Raw genomic sequence first — 20,941 nt, forward strand, 5'->3', positions numbered from 1 at the left:
GAGTTGGCTAAAAGTCGCGCATTTACAATTCATTTATTTATTTGATTCATTCTTTGTTATAATCAGGGTCACGCGCGTGCACATATGAACATTATTTTGTTTGTGATGCTTTTGTAGACATTTCCCCCTTTTTTGTGCTGTAGTTTTATCATCATTACTCTGCTATGTTTTGTTTAACCAGTCGCGTGTTAACAGCTTTTAAACGGACATTTCCACCTGCCTCAAAGACACATTTCAGTCACATTTATTTAAACTACTTACCTATTTATATAAAAAAAAAATAGAATAAGATATAAACAGATATTTTTAGAATATATATATAACCCAGCTGAAGCGTTTGGACACATTTAGGATCAACCCTAAAGTCTGACCGCTCTGTTGCGTAACTATGGAGCGAATGAATAAAGTGTGAAGCTCAAACAAGAAAACCTTTGAACTTTTCACTTTCACTGATCCGCTTCAAGTGCTCATCCAGTCTTCTCTGCAGCACCTGCCTCGTGCGCAATTATTCACTTAACACACACAACTGATCTCTCCCATTCACGGCGGGAAAAATGGGGATTGTGGGAAGACAAATGGAAAAAAGATTATCTTTAAGAAACGCTGAAAAGGAATAAGCGATGTTGTTAAATGAATCCGGGTCTCCCGCCGGTTAATCACAATAACATAAATGGTGGATCAAAGATTCAGTGCTTTTTATTTGTGTTTCCATTCAAATTGTAAGCGTAGCTGAGCCACACGTGAAGATATTTACGCGCAGATGCATTTACACAAACCAGATTTCTAATTTACGAGGTCCCTCCAGAGGTTTGCAAACATCTGCACCCATTGATCAGCAGCAGCACAAACCCGTGTGGACCGAACGCGACCGTGAATCCTCTTGCAGCTCGCGCTCACATGGTGTCTGCTACAATAACCGACATGATACTGCTTTGTGTCAGCTCCCATTAAAGCTGCACCACGCTGACGCCTTTCTCTTTACGCGCGAGGAGGAGGGTGGATGAAGGAGGATGGATGGATGGATGGATGGTGGTGGATTTCAATCAGACACCTTTCTTGACATAATTTAAATCATTATTTTACTGCTTTTGAAACTTTGCACATTCTGTACATAAACTTTCAGAAACAGATCAATAAATTAAAGTGATCAATACAAAACTAAATATTTTCTATGTTGACTAAACACATCTCGACGAATACAGAAAGCCTAAAACCCTGTTTCACAGCGTATCCAGTACAGCACGAAAACAAATCCGGAAATTATGTACAAAATACAGTGACAAGTCAGCTGCTCACCCTCATGTTTCTCTTTTTTTTTTAAGCAGCAGAATTGTCAGGCCTTTAACATTTTTCACATAACATGGGGGCACGGCATAGAAAAGCTTTGCTTGCGTTAGTGCAGCAGTAACAACACAGTGTTGTTGTTTCAAATACGCACAAAATGAACACAGGCAGACCTCAACAGAACAACTCGTCCGAATAATTTAACTTAAATAACAAACACATAGAAACAACAAAGTAGCAATTTGAGGCTTTTTTGCACAATATGCTGTGTGGTTGGATGTGCTGTAAGCATAGAATGGGCCGGATGTTACTGGTGGAATTTATTCATTCTCATTATTTGGTTAAAGAAACACCTCTGTGGCCTAATCAACCTTTAACTCTTAATGAATGCAGATTGATTTTAGGTCATCATCACCTTTGGGCCCGACATCTGGTGTAAACAAACACGTGTTTTCTTCTAAACAGAACAGATCACACAGATATGATTAAAAAAAAATAGAAACGGACACAACAGTGATAAACAGCAGCCAAAAAAAGGATCCATTTGTCTCCGACTTCCGCTCACTGTCAGGGACTTGTTGCCCTTGGGCGCATTGCGCGCCCTTTCAGTCTTTCAATTCCTTCTTCTTCTTCTTCTTCTTCATCTTCCCTCCTTCCGGTATGAGGAGGCCACTGTGTCAGCTGGCTGCACGCGGCAGCAGACTCCGGGGTTGTTGTTGTTGTTGTTGTGTATTATCAGTGCTGGGCCGCGCGGAGCGTCTGCAGGCCCCTTCAACATCCTGATCCACGAGCCACGGCAGAGTGGAGGGCTGAGGTCTCTGTTCACATGAGCTGTGACTGTTGCATAGACTCTTGGTGTGTGGTGGGATACCACGAGGTGTAGCTGGGAATGTAAGATCCGGTTGTCCCCACTGAAGTCTTCACGGTGGTCGGTGAGCTCCAGACAGGTGCCACCGAGGGAGAACCGCTCGACAGTCCGCGGCCGGTGGCCAAAGCGTTGGTGTCAATAGTGCCCCCGCCTTGCTTCATCAGTTTCTTGAATTTAGAGCGTTTATTTTGAAACCAAATCTTCACCTGGGGAGACAAAGGAAATTATTTGAATACGAAAATTAAAGGGGATGTTAAATAGGGGGTTAAACGTCAGGTTTAAAATAATTTGGCACGTTTTACGCACGCAGCAGGTTTCATCATAGAAAGTCAAGAACAAAAAAAAAAGGTATTCATTTCTTTAACTTTATTGTGACATCACTGTGTCCAGATGGTATTGATAATAATACATGAATGACAGGATAATACAAAGAAACAAAATATATCTTTAATTTAGTGTAAAAATGTGGATTAGTGTTTGCTGAATAGTGTGCCATATGGTTTGTAAATAATAATAATAGTGGCATTTTTAGTTTTAAAAAACTGACATTTTAAAAAGGTATAAAAATGTCGCAGCTGCAGTGAAGTTATTTGTGATGCTGTGTCTGGGACTTGCCTGTGTCTGAGTGAGACCCAGCGACGCCGCGAGCTCAGCTCTCTCCGGTAACGCCAAATATTGCGTCTGTTGAAATCTCCTGTTCAGAGCTTGAAGTTGTAAACTCGAATAGATAGTCCTTGGTTTTCTAATCTTTTTCCCTTTCCCGTTGAACCGAACCTCTCCGCCTTCCACCACTGTGTTTTTCTCTGTTTCTGGCGCTGAGAGAGAAAAGGAGAGCAAAGAGAAGGTTAAAAAATGAGGAGGCAGTTGTAGCCAACAGTGCTGCGCAGCTATGAATACCCCAGCGCAAGTTTTACAGGCTGTACTTTAGGTATAATTACCCTTAATTGCATACATTGTTTATAGCGTTACGCAATAAATAATTACCAAGCCTAATTCCAACATCTGGCTCGTCTTTTCGATGCAGCGAGGACTGTATACAGTGGAGAGCCGTGCCAACACAGAAAGTAGATTTTTTTTTAGGGTTTAAAGATGCTGAAGCGCACTTACCTGCGTCCTCTAACCGCGTCTGTGAGAGCGCCGAGCTGTTTTGGTAGGTCTGTACTGTGCTGAGATATGGACTGGTGGAATGGCTGCCGACCGAGTTGACGTATGGATAACCCAAAGATCTGGGGAACGACGAGGCTGGGCTGTAGCTGTCGTGCTGGGTATGACCTGCAGAATGTAAACAGTGCATGGGGTAGTGTCCGTGCGACATGGAGGAAGGCGACATTTGCTGACTCGGGGGTCCAAACTCCATGAAAACGGTTTTTCCTGAGGCAGGGCTATTAAGACTTTCTGGGATTGTAGTCATTGTCATCTCTTCTCGCGGTCCCCCTTGTCTCGCTTCTGTTGTTTTCCTTCTATGATCTCAGTGAAGGACGGGTCCCAATTTAAGCCGAACTGATTTTTTCTCTTTCCATTCATAAGAAAATGTAGTTTGTGCCTGTGAAAAGTCCTAGGTATGATGCTGTGGACCAAGACAAACTCGCTCAAAGGTTTGAATCTCGGACTCATGAATATTCATCAAAGACGGGCGCTGATTGGTCCACTCGCTCCAAGAGGGAAGCCGATTGGCGCCGTTGGGGCTGGGTCCGAAGAAGCTGATAAAGTCAAGGAAACCCACAAAAGCACTATATTTCCTCCTGACATGTCAAGATTCACTATTATTAATATTTTTTATTTACAATTTATAAATTAAAAACACCACATTTGAACGCCAAATATTATTATTGGAGACCAAATGGTGTTTTTTTTGTTCCTTTTTGACCCAGCAATATCCAAAAACTATAATATTAACTATAATACACTATAATAATGAAACTATTATTCCATTATATTATTATTAGATTAAACCGAACGTGCCGCGTCTGAACGTCATGTATCAAAGTTAAATAATATTTCCAGCCTCGTTAAAGCTGCTCTTTCTGTCGGCCAGTTTGATTAAAGCTCTATCTGCAGGAAGGTGCATTAGCATAACACTAGTGTTCAATTTTCATAAGTAGGTCTGTAATTAGTCATGTATTTAACACTTACAGTGGCTTGAGGTCTCAGTTACACCTGGCAGCAGTAAAACAGTTCTGCTCTGATGTCAAATGAGGTTTGTTGGCTCAGGTTTCGATGTTTTATAACACCTGAAAACACACGAGAGCGTCACCAAATAGAAAATTATCCGTTTTAATTTAATCAAAGATAGCTGTATTGTCATTTCTTTACTAATTAAAAAAATACAATACAAAAACAGGACTTGGAAAATATAATATGTTTCCCCACCTAGCTGTTTAATAACACAGCCCTGAATGCACGCAGGCCTGTTTTCTTACAACATTTAAATGCTTTCCAAACGACTTTACGCACCCTATTTCCAAATCAATTAATGGTCACAGTTGTGTTAAACACTGGCACCTTTGATTAGCAGGACTCTAAAGTGAGGCTGGGGGGTGCGGCCAGCCTCCCACAGCCCAACAAGAACAATTATCCACGGACATTTGATTTAATTGAACTGACGACTGACTAAACACAGGAGATATTTCTTTCAAAGCTCAAACACGAGCACCGCTGCAGCTGTGCGTAAAAGCGTACCAAGGTCCATTTAAAAAAGAAAATAATTAATTTCAAAAAGCAGCTAAAAGCAATAAAGATGCACTTACTTTATAAAAATCAGGTGATGTAAAAGTAGCAGATAAATCGGCGTCATCCGGGGTGAGAGAGCCTCCGCAGGATGCACTTACAAGCAGAAGAAAGTATCCATAAAGTCCTCATTTTATTAGGCTTCATTTGCAGGCTGCAGCTCTTCTTCTGGTGTCTGTGCAGAGCACAAACACAGCCCGGCTGCTGCTCCATCCGCAGTCCCTCCATCTCCACCTGAATAACAAATTAAAGGCAGTTAAATTCCGTCACTGTGATTATCAGTGTAATTACATAATTGAACTCAAAACAGAACTAGCAAGTTGCAGAAAATGTGTTATCAAAAATGCAGGCGCTGACATCACGGCACGTGCGCCACAGTGTGCCAGGCGGCTGCGGATGCCTGGATTTAAAGATTTCTGTGAAATATTAGGCTATAACGAAAAAGCTGGTCCCTTGTCCCCCCTGAAATAGGCCAATTTGAAGTGATTTCTCCGGAATTACTTTCGAAAAATGCTTCAAGATTTCCTCTATCAACAACGACAATGATAATGGCAGTACAACCAATAATTATCATCTTCCAGAACAGAGGACAGATTTTTATGGGTACTTGGTGGGTGCGACTGATAACTGTCATTATTTTCCCACGATTATAGTATCTGCAAACTGCCACGCGGCTGTGAGCAAAACCATTAACAGAATAGAGGCAGAAAAATGTAAAATAATACCACGAGTGTCCCCCTAATAATAGCGATAATAATTACAGGCTTTTATTTTGAAGTAAATGTAATTTAGAGCTGAGTAGACTTATACGCTGCATAAATTATTGTATTAAAACCTTTTGCACAATCAAACATTTACAAAGTGTTGATTCGCACACAAGCTGAACCATTAACTATTTATTTGTGGGGTTTTCTCAAACCATCCTCGGGGACATATAGAGAGCAGGCGTGCGATAATATTACCACTTTAATTTATAATTTGACTCCTGCAGGAGGGCAGCGGAGGCCACAGCGGTCCTCCTTCCTGCAGCCTGGCAGCAGCAGGGCTCTATAGCCCAACACTAAAAATAAAGTCCTCCATGCATGGATGGAGCGCGGAGGCAGGCCTCATTAGGAGTGAGTAGCTCTGTGGCTGAGGGTGTTTTAACACCTGCTGCTCTTCACCTGAGGGCGAGTGCAGAGGTGGAGAGACAGAAAGAGAGAGGGGGGGGGGGGGGGGGGAGAGGGAGAGAGAGAGGAGGGTGGAGGGGTAAACGGGCCAAGATGTCACAGACTTCATTTCAGTCCGGTGATAGAAAGCCCTCCTCAGCTGACATGCCAACCCACATTTTCACAGCCACCAAATATTATCCAAACCGCGGTGCTTTGGTAAACTGTGCGTCCGTGCTGCGCGAGGCTCAGCTCCACGTGCAGCTCGCACTACGCTGCATGGGAGCACTGATTAATTGAGGCGCAGAAGAGTTTTTGTGAGGAGACGAAGTGCTTTTGATCATGCATTTTGAAATGCTTTTATTGCGGTGGGATTTCTTTTCACCTTTATTTCTAATCATTTGTGAATACAGTTTTTTTTCTTTCTGGTGGTTTTCCGTCTGCAAATGAAATTCCAATTGATTTCACCGAGCTTAAATATGCTGTCCCTTGGGTGCATCCACTCACTACTATAATGCATGAATATTATTTTCACATATTTATAATCAAGAATAATCTCATCTCACACTATTAGGCTTTTTTTTGTACAACAGCTCAGCTGTTTTATTCTGAAAGGGCCCATGTTGGACTGATTGTTACAGCACCTCTGCATCAAATGCAAACGTGCTTTAATGAGTGACTTTTCTATATGAAAGTGTGTTTCCTGTTTTAGGCAGAGCATCAAACCAGTGAAAAATTGCCTTTTTGTTCTGCTTCCTCTCTGCTGTCCTGTAATTTGCAGCGTCAATGAACGCAACGCTAGATGCACTACAATTAACTGGATTCAATGTCTATTTCCATGTTCAATGTGGCATCAAAATGTGGATTGATTTTGTTTACCGAGTTATATATAAACAAAAAAAGAATCATGAGATCTGAGGAGCAAAGTTGGATCACTGATGATCACACGGATCAGGAGGTAGAGAATAAAACCATGGTGAGATTTTTATTGTTTGCAGGAGAGACAGAAGAAAATTGACTTTAAACACTAAAAATCACTTTTACTGTTGTGCAAATATTTAATGTGTATACAGAAACATAATTGCCCACTGATACCAGCTATAAATTCTTGATTTTATTACGTTAAAGTGAGCTCAGACTTCTTGTTGTCTTTTATTAAATTATATGAAGATTTGCTTTCATCAGTAATTCTCGTCTATATTGAACATGTTTATTCTCATAATTTGATCTCTAAATTAAAAACATTTTTATGCATTTTGTTTGATAATAATTCAATAATTGAGTTATTATAAGAAAACATTAATAACGTGTTATTCATTCTATTACAAGACAGGTAAGCTGGTTCAGATCCTGTAGGTGTTGGGGCTCTTTATTCACACTACAGAGCAGATTTACTTCCTTTACAGGCAGCCAAAATAATTCTTAAAGTTTATATAGCAATTAAATAATGAAACAAAGAATATGTGTTGATATTTGAACATTTTCGCTGGATAATAATGATTGTTTTGTTTGTTTTTAGGCATTGATGACGCTGCGTGGTTCTGGATGTACTGACCAAATGCTGCTTGGACTCCAAACCGGACTTGTTGCTCTGCAGACGACTGAAGCCTGATAATAGAAATAGAGACAGTAAATGTGGTATTCAATTCAACACTTATGTCTTTCTTTATGTTTGTATTTTAGACATTTGTTTCCTTCATAAATCAGCATTTTGTTACTTCCATATTACTGCATTATAAATTGAACATTTGAGCCCAGTGACTCTTTATTCAAAGCAAATTAAATCTTTATTTTTCTCCTACGGACGAAGAGACTTACTCCGTAATTAACGTGTGTGTAACAGGACTCAAAGCCGGTCAGAGCAGAGCCGAGAAATCATATTCCATCTCTCTTCTCCCCCTTCAGCGTTCAGAGCTGCTCTCTCCCTGCAGAAAGCCGGGGTCACAGTGTGGAAGAGCCCCCAGCTGAACTGGTAGAAATGCTGTCCCCATTACAGCAGCAGCAGGGGTCAGGCCATGGCAGCAAGCATCCAACCTGCCTGAAATTGGCTGCAAAATGACCAATTACCTGAGTGAAGGCTGGGGGAGAAAGGACTTGGCAAAATATGGCTTTTACTTAATTTAGCTAAACTGTAAAAGAAACTAGTGACACGTTGACGCCTCAAACTTGCTGCACGCTGCAGTATCCTGCCTGTTAAGTCGAGATCTGGGCATAAAAGCGTCAAATAACCAGAAAATAGATTTTAAGGATAATTGAAAATTAATAAACTCTTGCGAGAGCTGGAATAAAATCAATTTTACATAAGCCGGGGAATTATTTCACCAACACTAAAACAGCGATTGATTATCTTTACATGTAGGTCTTATTCAATTAATTTCCCCGCAAATGGAAAACATGCAAATTCGCCAATTAAGTCATTTGCCCATGGAGAGCCGGGCTGCTTGACGTTCAGCTGCCACTGCGCCTTTAGTCTGAAACCCCCTTTTTAGTTTTTGTTAAGAGTTAAGTCTCCAACAAAGACAGGAAGGAGGTCAGCACTCAGCCAACACCTGAATGCGCCTCTCTTTTTTGTGCTCCCCTTGATCCCCACAGTCTGTGCCTGTCATTAGTCTTAATGATGGAAAATTGTCATGTTGATACAAGTCTTGCTCTCCCCCTCTCTTCTTTTGTATAAGTAGAAGGTGGAAGCTCCATTTGTAACAAAGTTCTAAGCCGTGGACGTTGCATTTGTGCCGGGGGGGAGAATAAAGGCTGTAGATGCTCTTTCCATAGCTGGGATAATTATTCCTACTGTGACCTTAATGATTCGCTCTGTTCATCCTGCATCTCATCCACGCGCCAGGCCCTCAGCAGAGCCCCGTGTCAGGGAATATGAAAAACCCATATAATGAAACCATTTTGGCTGATGGAAAAAAGGGACTGCTGAAGCTGCACTTGCTACAAAGACGGCTCAATTATATGAGTAATTGTGATAATTTTCCCTCCATTCACTGCTTTCTCTGAAAGGTAAAAAACACAGATGCTGAAAGGGAAATTACTTGGACAATATATAATCTGTGAAATGGTCACAACAGAAAAAAAAAAGATGACTGGAAGAAAGTGTAGGACTATAAATAGGTATGTTAATGCAGGGCACATAAATATACCCTCAGAAGCTCAAAAAAAAAAACAGCACTACAACAAATGACCATTGAAAAAAACATGATAAAAGTAGATATGCAGCTGCCAGAAAATTAAACCTCCTTCTCCTTCCAATTGACAAATTTCAGCTCCTGAAAATGCACCCCCATAGCCGGCTATCATTTGTTGTTCTCTGACAGGAAAAGGATAATTACCTCTCTCAGAGGCAGAGGGACTGACATGCCCTCTAGACTTTGCCATGAATGCAGAAGCTTGATAGACAGTTTGAGGAATAATTTTGTTCTTCGCCCTTTTTTTCCCTTTATGTTCAAGAGCAGAACATGTTTTGTTCGGGGGAGAACTTGGGAGATGGCAGTATTGTAGAGTGCATTAAACCATGGGTGTTCATACTGTAAATATGACATCCCAGTGTCTATCAGCTTCTCCATTCGGGGGAAAAACTCTGAAATGCATTAAAATTTCAATTTCAGCTCGCTGGGAGACAGGCGAGATAGTGAGATATGCATTACTTTTTCCTTTCACAGTGGGTGTTGGATTAAACATTTCTTCTTCCTCGCTGGAAGAAAAAAAAGAAAAAAAGAATAAAAGCTTATTTCCACCACGAGCTCGCCTGTGAATTCAAGTTTTGCAGAGACAGAATTTCATTGTGTTCTAGGGAGTTTCCAACATGTAAATATGCATGAAAGCAAACACTAAATTAGGCGTGAGTGTTTCCAAACTGTGGGCCATAAATAGACAGATATCGGCCTCCTCCATCGGCTGATTCTTGCACGAACGCTTCGTCCACTAGTGCATTTTTCCTCCCAGCGAATCCTCCCACATGTACGGCCGCTGACCCCTCAGGCCCCTACAATCTGGAATAAATCTCTCCAGACAAGCCGAGCAACATTACAGCCTTGCAGCTCAAATACTTGTATCACACTCAAATGATGAGTCTCTGTCACACACCATGTCATCAGCTTCACCCCAACCCTCCAATAACTTCCGTCCCATTGAGCAGCCTCGTGTGTTACGGGGGCCAAGACAGCCAGAGACCCCCCGGTCCTACCTGATTGTGCCTCCTGTAACACGGAGGAGCAGCCTGGTCCAAACCACCACCAGCCCTATACTCAGTGTTGCCTTTTTGTGTATAGCACACAAATACACACAAATACACACAAACCACCAATCTCAATGCAGTGCACCCCACTGTGAACTTCCTGACAGGCTCCAGAAATGTTTTCAAGTTGTCAAGTCTCTGCAGTTAGTCAGTGAGTGGAGGATACAGCAAAGCAATAATCATATGATCAGAAATATTTAGTGATGTAAAGACTGAGGGAATAAAGCTGTTTGGGTTGCTTCCTAAAGGCTCTTTCATTTACTGATTTCACTTTCTCTCACATTAAAATCATTTATAGTTCGTCTACTATTTGGTCATTTTCTCACTAAAGGAAAAAGGTCTCTTTATGTAGTTTAGTTGCAGATTCTGTTTGAGCAAAATTCCTGTTTATAAACAGTTTATGTAATGTGAGAGCGGTAAGGGACTGTAGAAAAATTAAAAGGAAGAGGGGAGGGTCTACTGTATTTATCGTCACACATATGAGGCTACAACATCATCTAATATAACTCTCAACAGCAGTAATAATAACAGTTTGTTCTATCATTTTCTATTTGTTTGCAGAAGTCTACTTGTGATGTGTGATTTAGAGGCTATGTGGAAGCTATTGCTTGGTTAACAGATTAAGCTTTAAATAGGACTCACATGAAATCAGTTCTGTTTTATTAGTTTCAAATTACTAAAAAAATAGATCTGATTCAATAATATAATTTCATGTATTGCTGCTGTCGGGTGGAATCCTCGTATCTCCAAAACCACTACTTTTCAGGAGTTGAAAAAAAACCCTGTGTTTGTAATATTCAGACACTGTATTATCACAGGTATTGTGCCTGAAGTCTACAGACGTACAGGGTGACTGTTAGCATTGATTTATGAAAAAATATTACAATGATGAAACATGGAGATGTGAGGTTTCTGCCGGACAGTAGCGATAAAGTCAAGACGGTGGTTTAAAGAAAACATGAAAAACTCAGAGGAGGTTCTGTAAAAACTCACACGTAAGCTCAGCTCCCTGCAACAACTATTTTTAGACAGTCCCTAAGCACTGAATGATGACTTGCTGTGCACACTGCAAAAACAAAGCATTCAAAATAAATGTATTCTTATTTCATTTTTAAATGCATTCCTGTTGGGGGCCTAATGAAATAGTGTATCATATGTTGTGCAAATTTAAAGTAATCTATGTAAAATATGGGATTTGTGATTTATTAATAATATTACTAATTCTGCAAATGGCACCATTTTAGCACCATGGTCAAGCCTAAACTAAAAAGGAAGCTAATCTCCTTTAGTACTGTACAAAACATGTTGTGGTTGGGAGGTGAGACTGAGCCTCATAGCTCTATTTTATAAGTAAGATGATCCCTGATGTTAATGACATTTTCTTTGCACTTTGACTTAACAAAAATGCTTCACCTGCCCCCAATATCTTCAAAATATGACATCATTACAACTCATTTTGCATTTAATTAATTAAAAGTGCACACATAATGTGAAAAGGTGTCATATTGAAACCTAAATAGAATCCTATTTTCACATTTACCCCGATCAGACATTATAAGTATTAGTAACTGCAAAATGATGGAAAACATAAATTGATGGGACTCGTTTACAAAAAAAAATCCCGTTTTTTGTTGCCCTCTAACAAGAGTTGTCACTGTCACTTAACATATTACATTATGCGACAGTAGGTCTACTTTCTGTAAAGATGAAGAATGAATTGAAGGTAGCATTCAAGCATTCAAAACAAAGATCCACGTCTAGCATACTGTTTCTCAAAAGAGTTATATTCATCATGTTAGCTTCTAGCTGGTTTCAGTGAGGAGAATAACCAACATTCTTTTCCTCACATGACACAATTACCTAATCATTGAAACACATAACCGTCCTACTTCCTGACCTCCCCTGTCTTATAATTTTCATACAGTCCCTTACTTCACAATCTACAGTGACCAATTCATTCTACACACGTAATTCACAGACATAGGACTAAAAGTTGGCTTCCCCGACTACCTCAGACCCGCAGACAGACATGGTCTGATTCTGCTCTTCGTAGCCGGCTGCCTGATGTAAACCAGTCTGACCTACAGCTGTACCTCACACATATTACAAGCCAGGGACAGAGAGCCTCGTCTTCCAATTACACCGCCGCACCGCTGCCTGAAGCTCAGCCATCTATGGAGAAAGCAAAGACAAGGCTGTCAGAGATTTTAATAAATGTAGGGAACACTGCATGGGAAAAGTGTTGCTGTCTCAATAGAGTGACACAGACAGGCCAAGGCTGTCAATGGAGCCCCTAATGACAGAGTAAGATAATGACAGACCCCAGTTAGAATCAGCAGGAAGAGGAAGATCAATCTGCAGCCAGAGAGGGAGGGATGGAAGGAGGGGGACAAAACTGTGGGCTCTTTCTTTTCTATTTTCTCCGTTTTAGCTCATCTCATACATACATCTCTGTGCTGCAGCTGGCTCGCGTCGTGGCGGGGCAGCTCTGCATTAAGCGCACAGTGGATCAATAGCCATTACAACTCCCTCACAGCCTGACACATCGCAGGGCCACAGTTGACATTTCACTCAGGGCCACATTGATCCCCAGTGCACAATATTCCAGCCCCCAGTTAGTAGCCGAGCCTGGGGTCTGGCTGGAATTGAAAAGCGAGGGAGGGGGGTGTAAAAACGGCAGAGGGGTGGCTAACCAGCTGCCCGCGCTGCTACAAGTAAACAGCACACCCCTTGATGCATTCCTCGTTTTCAATCTACTGGTTTTCCTGCCTCAACTGGCAATCCAAGAGGCTGTAACGAAGGATCAAAGCTTGACCTTTGGGGAATTATTTATTCATGCACCAGATCAGAGTATATGTGTTTGTGTAGAAGGCAGAAATAGCCACACTGACATCGTTGTTGATAGCATCTGCAGAAAGCGGACTGGTTAAAAAAAAAAAGAGACTAAATTAAGCTTTTGATGCAATTAAAAAGTGGGAGTTTCCAAGAAAGCTCGCTCAAAACAAACACGGAAAAGTAGCAGACAACACGGAATTACACACAGTTTAAGTTAATTACTTTTTAATTGCCTGCTGAGACTTCAGATGCTATCTCTGTGGTCAGTTTAGCTCTGCAGAGAAGCCACCAGAGCAGGAATAAAGTGGAAAACAGTTGGTTTGTTGTTGCTCTGTGAGTATGAATTCAACAAAGTAGAAATAAAAAGGAAAAAATATCAGTTTTGATACGTCTAGAATAACATGAAAAATATCATTAACTCACAAAATCTATAATAAAAAGGACATTAGATGTTCATACAGTCTAGCTAGCTGCAATAGAACACTGCAATAACACCAACCCATGTTTAACCTGCCTCTGTCTTGTATTTGAAGTGAAAACATCACTATCTTCATGAAAATGTTGTTGTGCACAAACGGCTGTGTGTTCGCCGTGCGAGTTCTCGCATTATGGAAGAAAAAAAAAAACAAACGCAGAGGGATCTTCTCATAACTCCTCTGCCAGCGCACACACCGCTCCTGGGTTTGATTTCTCAATTGCACTTCATAAATGAAAGAGAGGGGGATTCCCAGATAAAACGCTTACAAGAGATTAAATACCTGTCAGGTGTAGTGTGGCTGCATTGTTCGCGGATGGAGGGAAATTTCTGCAGAAAAGGCGTTACGTGAACGATTACAATCTTAAATGATGCAGGTTGTTTTCTCCGTGTTGTCTCTACAGTGCATTAAATGTGTTACCACTTCTAGAGCATAAACATATAACACGTCTGATATTGAAAGTCTCTGCACAGCCTCCTTAAATGTCTAAAATTACATGACTAACTCAAATTACAGGGATCCACATAATAGATGTATCATAACCACAATTATTTAACACAGGTCTGCAGTGAAAGAACAAATGCATTAGATTACAGCTGTAATACCATAATTGAATTCTTGCTCCGGGCAGAAATGTGATTTAATCAATTGTTACCACCTGGCTCGATGTTTGAGGGACCACACGCAGGATCAGAATGTTAAAAGTCATTTCATATTCATTATGCACTAACATTTACCCCACACACACCTTGTACACGGCTGGACCCAGAGAAAGACCCGCAGCTGCCTCAGATCCTCATCTTTAATTTCTACGTGGTCGGCCTTCTCGGATACAATGCCTGTCGTCACGTAGTCTGGGGTCATTATGTTCTGGGAGAAGGAGAAAAGAAAAAAAAGAACGTGTAGAAGAAGATGAGAGCAGGTCTGCAGTCACAAAGCTTCCATTTAACATGGCGAGGTTTAGGGGGGGATATACTGGGATTGTGGAGCAGCGTCTTGCCCACTCTGTCCAATTGTGCGACCCAGGACGGCACGGCGGAGCGACATCGGACGGAGGACTCTCCCCATCAACACTCACATAATGCTGCTCTGGCACAGACCCACAAGTAAGACAGGGCTTTACTCCCAAGGGTGCTGGCATGTGTCCAAGCTGCGTATGGGCAGAAGATGGATCTAATGTTTATAGTGCGCTTATTGCTGAGCTGTCACAGAGCATTAAATCCAAATGTTAACCCTTAATAGAGTATTAACTCTATTTCTAGGGTTAGAATATTAAATTAGGTATTAATTATAGACTTATAGACTTTCTGTACGTCACATTTGAAATTTTGGCCGAAACCTGAAGGCAACACTTCATTGCGATTCCCGTCTCCTCTAAGATCCACCTCTTTTGTCCTGCTGCAAAGCCACTTGTTCGACAGGTCAATTACTATGTTTTTCTCCCTTGCAGCCTCACAAAGTCAAATAGTTGTTTTCGCGCCTCCGTCTTATGACAATGTTTGTGTGAATTATTCAGCCTTCGCGTATATCAAATAACAATAACTTGAAATACCTTAATGCAGAAATAGCAACTCAAACTGGCTTTTGAAGCCTCAGTCATCTTGAGGAGAAGACGTCAACGCATCGATTTTCCCTTCTCTGTTATTCATTGTTGTGTTGTGACGAAAGCTCGCAATTTTTTGATATACAGTAGCCATTGTGTGATATAGTACGTGTGTTTTATATTAAGGGCTTAAGGCTGACTTGTAGAGGACTGTTGAGAGTCACCTTTTGGACAGTGAAGGCAGCACCCTGCTCTGACTTTGCTCACAGGAAACACCTGCGGAGAGCAACACATGTTGGACTGCAGGGAAACCTGCGCTGTCTATTTTACACTGATGAACTACTTCCAAGTAAAGAGGACTGTGACCTTGTTCAGATCATTTGTAGCTCTGGATATTGTTTAAGCGCGCCACAAGGGAGGGCCTGATGGAAAGGCATGTAGCGTTAGCAGAGCAGCTCTTTTTGTTAGAGGGCAACAGGCTGAAGCCTGGGAGGAGCTTTGCTGTGCAGCAGCTCTGCTTCTTCAGACCGTGTGAGAAAGTTTTCTACCTCCGTGCAGCCTGGTTAAATTAGCCCCAGAGCCAGAGTGTGGACAGCAGCTGGAGTGCAAGAGTCAGCTCTGGCAGTGGTGATAATCAGCAGGGAGGATGTGGAGAGAGAAACCCTCAGGGAGGAGGGGGGTTGGCAGAGAGAGGGTAGGGAGGGAGGGGGGTTGCTGTGATCTTACAGGCCCAATCAGAACCCAAGTGGAGCCGAGGCCTCATGCAGTGTAACAGCACACCATCGCGCCGCAGCACTCAACATCCTGGACACAGAGCAGGTCTCCTCCCTAACCGGCTGCTTAACCCTTTCAGAGTGTGTGCGCGCGGCTCCCCCTCGGCCCTCGTTCGCTCATCACCGCGCTAATCAGCCTCAGAGACAGCAGCTGCAGGGAGCCCCACTCCTAACCTGGGCTGGAGAGGCTGTTACCCTCAGCGAGAGGAGTGCAAATACAGAGCTTAGTGTTCTCAACAGGGACAGCAGAGCATCCACATGTCTGACACCGGCGGCCTCTTCTATTGTGCCACATTCAGCCCGGTCGTCAGATAGGCCTAACAATATCAGCAGATGATCTGGTTCTTTACCAGACAGCAGGGATGGAAGAAGAACTCCTTTATTAATAAAGCAAGCAATAATACAAAATACTTAGTTACAAGTCTTGCAGTCATACTTCTAATAATGTTATATTACTTACATTAACTTTGTCTATTTCCATAAAATGCTTTGGGGTAATAAAAAACTAACAAACATTAGGGCTCACCCGACATTCAATTACAAGATGCCTCTGAATGTCAAATACCCCATAATATAAAACACCTTTAGCTAACAGCTAACCTTTAGCTGTTACTATACTTAAACTAACCTAACACAGAAATGTATAATTTCCACAAAAACAGTTTGTAGAATATGAATTAACTGAGCCAAAACACCTGGAGTAGTAAGAGCATTTTGTTCCAGAGAAAGAGCTAAAAAGAGCGCTATGATGTGATAGCTAGCTTGCGAGGTAGTTTTGGTTAGCATCAGCTATAGCTAAAATAAAATGCGCATGATAAGTTTGCCTTAGTTATCTGTAACTGCAAAGTATGAGCTTTAATGAAGTAAAAAATCCATAAAAGAAGGAGGGAAATAAAACAGTAACGCTCCTGCTAAAGGTAACGACCGTAGCTTAGCAGAGTAGCAGTAACTGCCATCTTCGTCGGCGCAATCTGGTGTTCAGCTACCCAAAGAAAATGTTTAACTTTTTTACATACAAGTGAATTTACTATATTGATTTCAGTGTAGATATTAAGATAGATAGATCCTACACAAAAGCATATCAAAGTTTCATTTGATAACAACAAAAAAACAAAAGGCTAATTAGGAGTAAATATTGTTGGTAGCTACTGCATTTCCCCCTGCCAGAGGGTTAAATTAGCCTAGAAAGACTTAAAACTATTACTTTTCTCAGCGTCAATGCTTCTGGTAGCAACGTATGTCTTTGAATGCGAGTATTTTTATAACTACATTATGATCACTGATGCATTAATGTGTGAACGTTTAATCCATTTGTATTGTGGTTTTTTTAATCACACGGTTTGTTGTGAGTAAAATCTGTATCTGCAAAGTATCAGAACCAAGATGAACAGCTGTCACATAAATGTAGTGGAACGAGTACAACTAGAAGTTGGGATAGAAAGGAAATACTCAAGTAAACGACATTACTGAAGCATGCTCTAATGATGTTCTTATCATCTGTGTGTTTATTGCACATTGGCCACAGGTTAACAATACATCAGTGGAAGTTTAAACAAAGCCCTGATGAATGGATCTAGAAAAAGAATAACGTACTGTATTTCCTGAATGTACCTTTAGATGTGGCATATCCTCACTAAATCAGACTGCGGGTCAAGCCAGCTCAGAGGTTGCACGCGACCAGCGGTTCATCAGCGTGTGCGTGACACATGGACATGATGGAGGGTGTGGAGGAACGTCCGGACAGGTGGGGTCAGAGCCAGGTCTGATTGCACAGCTGCTGATCCTTCACTCAAACCCAGAGAAAAACCAGCTCCCCATTCCTGCTGCAGTCATTGAATCCATCCATCCACTGATGAAACAGAGCCGGGCCTCGGACACTGTACTTTAGCTGTCTTGTGGCCAGAGAGACAAAGTTTAGTCACAAAACTAACTTGCATTTGAAATTGACTGTCTGAGGTTTGTGCTGCTGTGTAAAGGCAACAAACATGTTCAGTCACATAAATGAGTTTCTCAGTCAACATCTCTGCACAATGCCTGGTCCAAGAAACATTTCTACCAAAGAATTGAGTGATACTGGCAGAGCCGATGCGATCTCCGCGGCCCAGCTTGACATGACATGAAGCAACGATTTTACGTTGTCTGTCAAACATACTGGGAAAAAAAATCAATGCAACTTGACAGCATTACATAAAGAGCTTTTGTGCCTTGATATTTCTTTTCTGCCTGTGTACTTTTGTCTGGGGCGTAGAGAGTCGCTCTCGAGGCCCAGGGGGAGCAGAGCTGGCGAGAACAATGTGGGAATCCAAGGAGGAAACTGCAAATGTTGTCTTTTCTCTACTTCTCTTCTCTGCTGTGACTCAACAAGAGGCTGCATCTTTACAGACCATTTCATAAGGCAACAACATCCATCACTGCAGACAGGTTAGAAAGTACCTCCACACGAGTCTCCTATTTGAACCCCCCGAATTATTCTGAGACAAAGACGTTCAAAGTCAACAGCGACATGGATGATGTGAAACCCTTCATAACAGGATTAATGTCAGGAATTAAGATCAGCTTAACTTAACATGACATTATTTTTGGCCACGTCTGAAAACACATAATTTGTTTTCTGTTCTGAATCCCTCTCTGTTACTTTCTGTGCTGCCAAGTGCATTGCGTAGCTTCGTCATAACTCTATTTGTAAATGAACAGTGATACATGGCGCACAATTGCAACCATAATACTCACAAGACATTACATTTATCGCTGATATCAAGATCAGGGTGGGAAGCTCAAATGTTTCATTCCAGGTTTGCAAATCGTATCAAAGTAGGAATCTGACAATTCATGGTATCTTTTGTGCTTCCAGATTGAAGGAAAAGTGAAAATCCAGAGAGACATTGGGCCATATTTTAAGTTCAAACAACATATTTGATAATCCGTTAGCTAGCACTAGACAAGAGTTAGCATTCAACAATATAATATTAGCTAGGAAGTGGTTGAATGCTTATGGTTTCCCCTTCCGGAGGCACAATGGCCCATTTTACAATAGAAATTACATATTTGATAACCTATCAGTTAGCATTAGCGAAAAGCAAAAGTTAGCATTCGACAATTCCTATCTTACATCACTGTTAGCTAGGAATTTAGGCTTCTTCTATTACCTTTGTTGAGTAACGTAATTGTTAGCTAGGAAGTGGTTGACGGCTAATGTTAGCCGTTTTCTCATCCGGAGGCACAATGGCCCATATTACATTAAAAACAACATAATTGATAACCTATTACCTAGCATTAGACAAAAGCTAAAGCTAGCATTCAACAATTCCTATCTTACATTACTAGGAATGTACACCTCTCCCATCTCCTTTGTTGAGTAACATTATCAAATGATAATGTTAGCTGGGAAGTGGTTGAAGGCTAACATTAGATGTTTTCTCATCCTGAGGGACAGATGAGAAAACAACATAGCTATTTGATGACTAATTAGCTAGCATTAGACAAAAGCTAAAGTTAGCATTAAACAAGTCCTATCTACAGTACTGTGAGCTGGGAATTTACGGCTCATCTCACTTGAGTAACTATCATTTGTAAATGTTAGCTAGGAAGTGGTTTAATGCTAGTGTTAGCTGTTTATATTACTGACAACAACTTGTTAGCATTCAACCAATTTCTGTCTGACATTACTGTTAGCTAGAAATTAATTCCTTCCCTAAAGCCTTGATTTAGTGTAAGACTATCAAATTGTAATGTTATCATGGAAGTGGCTGAATGCTAACGTTAGCTCTTGTCTAATACTAATAACAGCCAATAAGTTATCACATTTGTTGTTCTACATTAAATATGGCACAATGTCTAGTAGGAGTTTCTCCATTCAGCGTCTTTTCAGATTTATAAAAAAATGGCCACCGTGTGCATAGTGGAATTGCACTTCATTATAACAAATAAACAGCATCTTTGTAAAATGTATTAGCTATAGGAACAGTCCACATCCAGAGTTTCAGAGAATATGGGAAAGGGTTTTTGGTGAAAGCAGCAGCATCCAAATAATCTGATCACAGCTACAAGAGTTTAGTGCTGGTGCTCTCTTTCAGAGGTGACAAAGCCACAAGCGCTCCTGACTGCTCAGGTGCAACAAGAGAAGGCTGGGTGTGTCTGTGTGGCCCTGTAACACTCAAAGCTTTACCCTGCAGTGTCTCAGCCACTGATGAATGCACCAGCCTCCCACTCTCTCGCTCTCTCTCTCTCGTCTAGAAGAGGATCAGCGGCGGCTTAAAGCTGCCCAGGCTGGGAGGTGAACAAGTAGGGCTTTGAGGAGCCCTCTGCCAGTCAGACGGAGAGCTCCAGGCCCCAAGCCCTCAGGGGTTAACCTCTCAGACTGCCAAGCAAAATACTGCAAGAGTCTCGCAATTACAGAGACAGTCAAAGGCCACACGCAATTTCCAGAGCTATTTACACAGTTAAAAGGCCCCCCTCCACAACTGCCAAGAATAGGCAGAATTAAGATGGTAGAGAGACGTAAGGTGGGCTTTTAAATACCCTTTGCCCTCCTCTGGCTGCAATTCATTCACAAAGAAACTGATGGCTAAGGCAGAGAAATTATAAAGCATATATAGAATACAGAGCTATTCAAAAGTACATTTATTGATTTAGGGAGTTCACAAAGTATCAGGCACCTGTTACAATATCATAAACTCTTTAAACCTTTGGAAACTACACGTCAAAGTGGATCACAAGCCGAAGGAGGTGGATGATATGAATAAAAAAGGCATGTTTTTTGGGAAACATCCCCTGTGCATTAGCCAGTGTACTCAGTTACATGCTATTGTCCTACAGTGCAGCAGTCTATTCTGAGGTGGTGCAGAGAGTCTGTATAAAAAACAGTTGTACCTCCTGGAGGGCCGGTGCAGCGGTGCTCCCAGGGGACAGCGGGGGCCCCAGCAGCCTCTAACCCGCACAGCTGTTCTCCAGGTCCAGAGCCTCTCCAGAGCCCGGCAGTTCCCTCCCTGCTTTGGGGACCGCCCGCCCGGGGGGCACGGAGCGCTAATAATAACAACATCCAACATGC

The 20,941-nt window shown here is 41.6% G+C and overlaps 1 protein-coding gene across 2 annotated transcripts; it reads right to left on the reverse strand.

Annotated features, from left to right (window-relative positions):
• Positions 1–713: 713 nt before the first annotated feature.
• dlx1a (distal-less homeobox 1a) lies at positions 714–5,099 on the reverse strand. 2 transcript variants are annotated; one of them, XM_069662897.1, is made up of 5 exons: positions 4,900–5,099; positions 4,286–4,383; positions 3,260–3,852; positions 2,768–2,967; positions 714–2,358 (listed from the first exon to the last, which is right to left on the reverse strand). In XM_069662897.1, exons 3-5 carry the CDS (start codon positions 3,567–3,569, stop codon positions 2,107–2,109), a joined length of 762 nt encoding a protein of 253 aa, XP_069518998.1. In that variant the 5' UTR covers positions 3,570–3,852; positions 4,286–4,383; positions 4,900–5,099; the 3' UTR covers positions 714–2,106. The 2 variants fall into 2 exon arrangements, with proteins under 2 accessions (XP_069518998.1, XP_069518999.1); XM_069662898.1 differs by lacking the exons at positions 4,286–4,383; positions 4,900–5,099 and having other exon boundaries at positions 3,260–3,879.
• Between the last annotated feature and the right edge of the window lie 15,842 nt (positions 5,100–20,941).

This window comes from Semicossyphus pulcher, unplaced genomic scaffold (assembly GCF_022749685.1).
Source record: "Semicossyphus pulcher isolate SPU_LCO1_2020_fin unplaced genomic scaffold, fSemPul1.0.p SCAF_15, whole genome shotgun sequence".
Taxonomy (NCBI): Eukaryota; Metazoa; Chordata; class Actinopteri; order Labriformes; family Labridae; genus Semicossyphus; species Semicossyphus pulcher.

Bases quoted from the DNA above. Each gene is read 5' to 3' on its own strand.
- dlx1a (XM_069662897.1), bottom strand. From the start codon at position 3,569: ATGACAATGACTACAATCCCAGAAAGTCTTAATAGCCCTGCCTCAGGA. The intron at 2,968-3,259 runs GTAAGTGCGCTT...TTTCTCTCTCAG, and splicing joins GACGCGGTTAGAGGACGCAG to CGCCAGAAACAGAGAAAAAC. The intron at 2,359-2,767 runs GCAAGTCCCAGA...TTGTCTCCCCAG, and splicing joins TGGGTCTCACTCAGACACAG to GTGAAGATTTGGTTTCAAAA.